Source organism: Danio rerio, chromosome 18 (assembly GCF_052040795.2).
Source record: "Danio rerio strain M-AB ecotype USA chromosome 18, GRCz13ab, whole genome shotgun sequence".
NCBI lineage: Eukaryota > Metazoa > Chordata > Actinopteri > Cypriniformes > Danionidae > Danio > Danio rerio.
In genome coordinates, this window is record NC_141038.1 from 52,383,352 (window position 1) to 52,392,500 (window position 9,149).

Genomic DNA, 9,149 nt, shown 5'->3' on the forward strand with positions numbered 1-9,149 from the left:
TAGCCTACCATTTTCACTACCTGACCAACATGGTCTTTGCTTTACCCATAACCAAACCATAAATAAATAAATAAAGTTACAAACAAATGACCACCTGTCAATCACTTTTTTCCGCGGGACTCTGGCATGAATAGGCAGTGATCTGTGTCCTTATAATGGCTTTTCCCACAGCTGGTGGAGGAGACGAGAGTTCGGTTGGAGTTCTCTGTAGTGCATACATTTTCACTGTTTTCATTGCAAAATCCTCACCGCGTGCGCGGATTTAGGAGACATTTATGCAGAATGCATCTTTGCACCTAAAAACACCAAAAGCAGCACTCAGGAACAGATGAACAGTTGTTATGTGAACTTGCTGAAGTAAAAAAGCCTGCAATGCTTGCCCCGCCTTTGTGCTCTTCTTATTGGCTCACTGCTCTAGAACTGAATGCGAATGATTGGTTAATATCAGCCGTCAATCACTCAGTCAATGCCTTCTGCCTTCAGATGACAGCAGCTACAACCGGGAAAATGTGAAGCGCTGAAGATGAGAATGAAAATAACACTGACAGATTTCTCTACAGTTACTAATAATGGCACATCTCATTAGTGAAACATTGTTATTGTGTTGTGGGCTAGAATGCGTGTGTGTGTGTGTGTGTGTGTGTGTGTGTGTGTGTGTGTGTGTGTGTGTGTGTGTGTGTGTGTGTGTGTGTGCGCGCATGTTCAGTCAGTAGGTCAGGATTACAGATCTGGTGCTTCCAGTCCTGATGCTGGAAAACTGCTGAGGTCCAGTGTTCAGAAGCACACTTTATACTCCACTGACCTACTAGGAGAATAATGTCAGTGTCTCTAACACACACACACACACACACTGTGATGCAACACTCAGACTAACATCATAGCAGCCTCTGCTTCATCATGTGCATGTTAGGAGTGCCGTTATTGTTGCAGAAAGCCGCTTATATCTGTTAGTAATATCATCAGCACAATGTCTGTAATAATAATAATATTAACAAAAACAATAATAATAATAATATTAACAACAATAACAACAATAATAATAATGCTACTAATAATAATAATAATATTAACAACAACAATAATAATAAAAATATTAACAACAATAATAATAATAATATTAACAAAAACAACAACAATAATAATAATAATAATAATAATAATAATAATAATATTAACAACAATAACAACAATAATAATAATGCTAATAATAATAATGCTAATAATAATAATAATATTAACAACAATAATAAAACTAAAAACATTAACAACAATAATAATGATAATGATAATAATAATATTAACAAAAACAATAATAATAGTAATATTAACAGCAATAATAATAATGATAATAATAATAATAATATTAACAAAAACAATAATAATATTAACAACAATAACAACAATAATAATAATGATAATAATAATATTAACAACAATAATAATAATCATAATAATAATAATAATATTAACAAAATCAATAATAATAACAACAATAACAACAATAATAATAATAATGATAATAATAATATTAACAACAATAATAATAATAATAATAGTAATATAAATATTATTAATAATAACAATGTTATTATTATTAATAATAAGTATATTATTAATAATAAAAATAATAATAGTAATATTATTAATAATATGAATAAGAATAACTGCAGAATCAAATGCAGAATCTCAAATCTTTACTCTCTGTGGTGACTGCATAACTTGTTTCTTTGTTTTTAAACACGTTTATTCCAAATTAGTCATTTTATTTATAGGATCTACCAGAAGATAAAGTAAAATCCAAGCTGTTCAAAGCAATGTTTAGAGCACCTATTGTTTTCTTGTTTATAAATCACTATAAATTATGTAAAAATTAACAGCAAATCATTCATTCATTTTCCTTCTGCTTAGTCTCTTTATTCTTTAGGGGTCGCCACAGCGCAATGAACCGACAACTATCCATTATATGTTTTTACACAGCAGATGGTCTTCCAGCTGCAACCCAGTACTAGGAAACACCCATACACTCTTATTCACACAAACAGGTATAAACTATTGCCATAGTTTATTCAATCCCCCTACAGCGCATGTGTTTGGACTGTGGGGTAAACCGGAGCACCCGAAGGGAACCCACGCCAACACGGGGAGAACATGCAAACTCCACTGAAATGCCAACTGACCCAGCCGGGACTCAAACCAGCAACATTTTACACAGTGCTAACCACTGAGCCACCGTGCCACCCAAAACAACACAACACAATGTTTCCCAGTACTGGTTTGTGGCTGGAAGGGCATCTGCTATGTAAAACATATGCTGAAATAGTTGGCAGTTCATTCTGCTGTGGCGACCACTGATGAATAATAATAATCTGACCCAGCCAGGACTCAAACCAGCAACCTTCTTGCTGTGAGGCCAGAGTGCTAACCACTGAGCCACTGTGCCGCCCCTCTGTGGTCATATATTGTGTTGTACTGATATTTTTTTCAGAATAAACGTCCAACCAAGCAAGATCAGACCAGCTGCACGTCATTTATTATTACATAATTACTGCAGTTTTTGACATGAGCTCAAACTCTGTGTGTTCTACTTCACTGTATATGACTGAACTTTACATAACTCGGTGTAACTGTGGGTGTGTGTGTGTGTGTGTGTGTGTGTGTGTGTGTGTGTTGTACTGGAGAGGAGGATTAGAGCTCTTCCTGGATATATGGGCCAGTCGGGCGGCTCAGCTGGAGATGTTGACCCTGTTTTTGGGTTATCGTTACCCAACACTGACCCATTTCTGCTCTTCATCGGGCAGGTGAGAGGATTAGAGGAGTAACACCTGTCCTCTTCCCCACAGCCCTTAATCCACAACACACCTCCTCAGCAACAAACACTGACACACCTATTATTACTATTATCATCATTATTATTATTAATATATTATTGTTATTATTTTCATTGGTTATTATTGTTATTACTGTTACTATTATTATTATTAATGATGTTGTTATTGATATTATCATTGATATTATTATTGATATTATTTTTGTTATTATTAATATATTATTATTATTATTATTGATATTATCATTATTATTGATATTATCATCATTATTATGATTATTATCATCATTATTATTGATGTTATTATCATTATTATTATTGATATTATTATTATTATTATTGATAGTATCATTATTATTATTATTATTGATATTATTATTATTATTATTATTATTATTATTATTTTTATTATTATTGATATTATCATTATTATTGATACTATCATTATTATTTATATTATTATTATTATAATCATTATTATTATTGATATTATCATTATTATTATTATTATTGATATTATCATTATTATTTATATTATTATTATTATTATTAATATTATCATTTATATTATTATTATTATTATCATTATTATTATTGATATTATTATTATTATTATTATTGATATTATCATTATTATTTATATTATTATTATTATCATTATTATTGATATTATCATTATTATTTATATTAATATTATTATCATTATTATTATTGATATTATTATTATTAATATTATCATTATTATTGTTATTATTATTATTATTATTATTATTATTAATATTATTGATATTATCATTATTGTTGATATTATCATTATTATTATTATCATTATTATTATTATTAGTGGTGGTAGTAGTAGTATTAATATTATAAACTGTTTTGTTTAAATGCACCAAAAATGATTGTCTATGTTCACTGAGAATTGGATAATTTTCAAAAGGGGGTGTCATTTATGCTGAGCACTGTACATATTTTATACAAGAATTACACATGGATGCAATGACAGTGTCTAATGTTTTCTTGTCATCTCTCGTCAGTAATAGAAAAAAAAGTATTTATCATAGTTCTTGGTAAATAAAATTACACTTGTTTGCACATGCAGTGTGTATCCGGTGGGTCAGGGCCTGTGTCTGTGTGTGTGTTTTCAACTGCAGTGTCACTGTGAGAGAGTTAATCTGACAGACTGCTGACTCTCTATCACTACCAGGAACACACACTTCAGACACTCTCTCCAACAACAGCCGTAATCACACACTAAATCTACACCTGGGTCAGTAAAAAAAATAAAATAAATAAATATATGTATATATAATATAAAAAAAATAATATAATATATAAAACATATATTATTTTATTTCATATTATATTTCATAATATTATTTCATATTATATTATATTTTATTATTTTATATTATATTTCATATTATATATTATTTTATTTCATATTTTATATTCTAATATATTGTTTTATTTCATATTATGTTATAATATTTTATATAATATTTTATTATTTTACATTATGTTATTTTATATTACATTATTTTATTTTATTTCATAATATATTATTTTATATTATTATATATTTATTATATTATATTATGTTATGTTATGTTATATTATATCATGTTATATTATATTATAATTATATTATATTATATTGTTATGTTATATTATATTATATAAACTGTTATAAAATAAAAAATAAAAAAATAACACAATCAGCCTTAACTAGGAGCCCTGAACACTGAAGAAGCTCAGTGAAGATTCAAACACTGCCAGAATGAAGCGGCAGCCCAGAGTCCTAATCTAAACCTGACTGAGCAGATATACAGATGAAAAATTATTTGGCTGTGTAATTTTTATTTTTATTTTCTTTATCAAACATTTCTTAAATGATGTTTTTAACAGATTAAGGACATTTTCACAGTATTTCCTACATTTTTTCTTCAGGAGATAGTCTTGTTTGTTTTATTTCAGCTAGAATAAAAGCAGTTGTACGCAATATCTGTAATTTTTCCTTTTGCTATTGGAAAATGAACTGAATCCAAGAACTTTGACCTAAAACTCCACCATAAACATTTGGCTGCCAGTTCAACTATGTCATTTGAGTGTTTGTGTGTGTGTGTGTAAGTGTGTGTGAGTCATTTGTACTCGAGCCAGTTCAGTACAGTTCAGGCGGTGTTTAAACCCAACACAGTCAAGTACCATCAACAAAGGCTGATCAGAGGAAGTACGGGGAAAACTGCAGTCCTCCACTACACTGTTGGCTGGTAACATGAGCATGATGGAGTGAAAGCTGATATTCCGCTGCTCGGTGCAATCCAGCGAAGTACATTACGAGCCAAGTGAACCCTTTAATCGGATTGGCTGTGTGATGTGGGAGGATTGGCCTATAAAAGGTCTTAGGAGCTGGATTCATATAAACACTAGGCACATTAAGAGCACACAGAGATAAGCTGGTTACAAACCTTCTCAAAGAAAAGCACGTGAGGAGAGATAGAGAGATACGCCTGAGAATGACAACAATGGATTTCACTGATGTCAAACACTTCTAGGGGGGAAATCTAATAATCTTCATCCACACTGTAAAAAATATCCAGAAATTAGCAGTTTACTCAATTTTGTGATTCATGTTTTTAATATGTCCTAATTTATTTAACCTAAGATTATTGATATGTACCCCTGTATACATTTTTAGAGAGCGCCAAATACATACCAGGATGTACGTTTTTTTTTTTTGTTTTTTTTGCAGTTTTTGTGAATCCGTCAAAGGCCGCTGTGTACCCTTTTTCAGATCTCAAATTTCCTTCGAGAGAGCCATTCGTGCCTGCTGTTCTCATGTAAATCCACCAGATGCCCCTGAGAAAACCCCCACCCACCCACCTTCCTTAAACCCAACAAATAGTGTTTCCAAGAGCACCAATTGACCCCCCACAGCCTTTCCTAAATCCAACCGTTAGTGTTTTCGAAAGCAACAATTAACCTGCTCACCCCCTTCCCTAGACCCAACCAATAGTGTTTTCGAAAGCACTGATTGACCCCATCACTCCCTTCCCTAAACCCAACCAATAGTGTTTTCAAAAGCACTGATTGATCCGCCCACTCCATCCCTAAACCCAATCGACAGTGTTTTCAAAAGCACTGATTTATCCGCCCACCCCCTTCCCTAAACCCAACCAATAGTGTTTTCCAAAGCACCGTTTGACCCGCCCACTGCCTTCCCTAAACTCAACCAATAGTGTTTTCGAAAGCACAGATTGACCCGCCCACCGCCTTCCCTAAAACCAACCACCGCCTTCCCTAAACCCAACCAATAGTGTTTTCGAATGCACCAATTGACCCGACCACCCGTCCCTAAACTCAACCTATAGTGTTTTCAAAAGCACAGATTGACCCGCCCACCCCTTCCCTAAACTCAACCTATAGTGTTTTCAAAAGCACCAATTGACCCGCCCACCCCTTCTCTAAATCCAACCAATAGTGTTTTCGAAAGCACCGATTGACCCGCCCACTGCCTTCCCTTAACCCAACCAATAGTGTTTTCGAAAGCACCGGTTGACCCGCCCACAGACAGTGGCCTATTGCTGACTGAATTTCATTGGCTGACGCTGCTATGACGATCGCGTCAGAGCCAACCTCAGACACGCCTTCAGTCAAGCGTTGGCGCCTGAAGTCCCGTGTGAATGGGGGCGTAAGTATGAAGTCTTGAAAATCAAATGATCCTCCTGAGTGGTTTTTAAAAATGATCAGCAACAAACTTTAAAAATAACAATAATGATCATCGGAATGTGTGCAAATATATTTCCAAACGCCTTCCACATAGAAGATATCGAACACGTACACATACAAATATGTAACAAACTCAGAAATGTACAATAGCAGAGTGTGAACACACACACACTTGCTTTTCCACCACAGATACAGTGCATTTTGTTACGTGACACACACACACACGCAAATAAAGAGATTTTACAGTATCAAATAGTAACATGGTGAAATTCTCGGACATTTATATATGACAAAAATATATACTTTTATAGATAGTGTAGAAGAAATGCCTTCATTGATGTGGATATATATAAATATAAAATCTGAGTAAACAAAATACGTTTGTTGCTAGCTCGAGTAGTTTTTAAAACACACATTCAGGCCAGCCAATGAAAACAGAGAATGTTTAGTAGAATCCTAATGCTGTGTTCACACCAGACGCAGATCGTGCGGATAAATCGCACGTAAATAGCCACGTGAACATTTAATTCGTCAAATCCTGCTTCATTCGCGCGTCAAATTCACTTCAGAACAGACGTGGATTCGCGTGATGGGCAGGGCTTCTGTCTGCCCGGTGACTCTAGCTTTGTTGCTAAATGGTTAACATGGATTTTACGAAGAAAATAACAGTGTTTATGTGCTTTATAAAGGCTGAAAACCAGCGTCGATACGTTTAGGGCCGTGTCTGAGTCCACTAGATTCTTCCAGAGGTGCATCCATCTCTATGAGCTCATAAACTCCTCCAGAAACTGGACCTGGATGACGGAGGCTTTCAGCTGTGCTTCTGACTGAGCCGAGCCCAGTTTGATGAACTTTTTGTCGGTGTCTGCTGGAGGATTTCCCCCGGGACACCTACAACAGGCGTCATAATCACGCCCCCACAAGAGCAAGCTCCTGATTAGTTAACGTGGCGCGAATGTCCGATGAAGTTCAAATATTCGAATACGAGCGATTCTCGCGTTAAACACACAAAATGATCAATTCGCGCCGCGCCATTCATGCATTTTGCGTCATTCGTGCCACAGGATGTCTATTCGTGCGTTTGCATTGACTTAACAAGTAAATCACTCACGCTTGACGCGCGTTCCGCATCTGCTGTGAACGCAGCATTACAAACACAATGGGGCTTCAGCACTCCTGTACGTGCTCCAACCCCTGATTATGGAGCCTTGTGTGTGTGTGTGTGTGTGTGTGTGTGTGTGTGTGTGTGTGTGTGTGTGTGTGTGTGTGTGTGTGTGTGTGTGTGTGTGTGTGTGTGTGTAAAGCTTCAGTATTGAACTTTTGGATATACACACAAGTACTGTCATACAATAAACCATTTACATCAACATGGTGTGGAAAGAACCGGAGCGAGTCTCTGAAGTGGTGCAGTCCTCAGGCAGGGATGCAGTGGTTTGGTCTGCGGGACAGGATGAAACCCCTGAGACACACACACCTGTACGATCCCTCCGTGTTCACACAGCGGCCGTTAATGCAGTCCAGCGAGTCTTCATCTTCACACTCATCCACATCTGCAGTCACACACACACGCACACACACACACACGCACACACACACACACACACACACACACACGTACACCACTGTAAGTGCTTTCACCAAGGAGAGCTGAAGCTGAACTATACAACAGCACGTGTGATTGGTTGAAGTGCTCCTATTAGCATATTCAAATGTAGTTATTTTAGCTTTACAAACAGGTTTACATCTATTGCAGATTAAAAAGCAGTTCAATTCATGACATCATCTGCAGCATCAGCTCTGTGAATGAGACTGAATTGATTGGTCATACTGCTCCTTTTTGAATGCCCTGCTGTGCTCTGATTGGTCAGATAAAAGGTCTGTTCTGATTGGACAGATAGCCCCTGCTTTGCTGTGGTTGGTCAGATGGCCCTCCTGTGCTGCAACTGGTCAAATGGCCAGTTTGTTTTGAATGGTCAGATGGCCCCTGCTGTGATTGGTTTGATGACCTAGTCTGTTCTGATTGGTTAGATGCCCAGTCCATCCTGATTGGTCAGATGGCCCCTGCTGTGCTGTGATTGGTCAGATGGCATTGATCTGCTCAGATTAGTCAGATGGCCTAGGCTGTGCTCTGATTGGTCAGATGGCCTAGTCTGTTTTAATTGGTCAGATGGCCCTGCTGTGCTCTGATTAGTCAGATGGCCTAGTCTGTTCTGATTGGTTAAATGGCCTAGTCTGTTCTAATTGGTCAGATGGGCTTGCTGTGCTCTGATTAGTCTGATGGCCTAAGCTGTTGTGATTTCTCAATCAGTCCCTGCTGAGTAGTGATTGGTCAGATGGCCTCGTCTGTTCTGATTGGTCAGATGGCCCCTGCTGTGCTGTGATTGGTTGGATGGCATTGATCTGCTCTGATTAGTCAAATGGAATAGTCTGTTCTGATTTGTCAGACAGTCCCTGCTGTGTTGTGATTTGTCAGATGGCCTGATCTGTTCTGATTGGTCAGATGGCCCTGTTGTGCTATGATTGGTCAGATGGCCTAGGCTGTTCTAATTTGTCAGACAACCCCTGCTGTGCAGTGATTGGTCAGATGGCCTAG

The 9,149-nt window shown here is 36.2% G+C and overlaps 1 protein-coding gene across 8 annotated transcripts in view; it reads right to left on the minus strand.

Moving 5' to 3' along the window:
* Positions 1–6,605: 6,605 nt before the first annotated feature.
* Positions 6,606–9,149, minus strand: part of ltbp4 (latent transforming growth factor beta binding protein 4) — a 121,975-nt gene continuing 119,431 nt past the window's right edge. For all 8 annotated transcript variants that reach the window (XM_087293410.1, XM_087293409.1, XM_087293412.1 and 5 more), the window contains one exon: positions 6,606–8,106. In XM_087293410.1, coding sequence (XP_087149536.1) covers positions 7,970–8,106 — 137 coding nt within the window. In that variant the 3' untranslated portion in view covers positions 6,606–7,969. The remainder of the gene's footprint in view (positions 8,107–9,149) is intronic.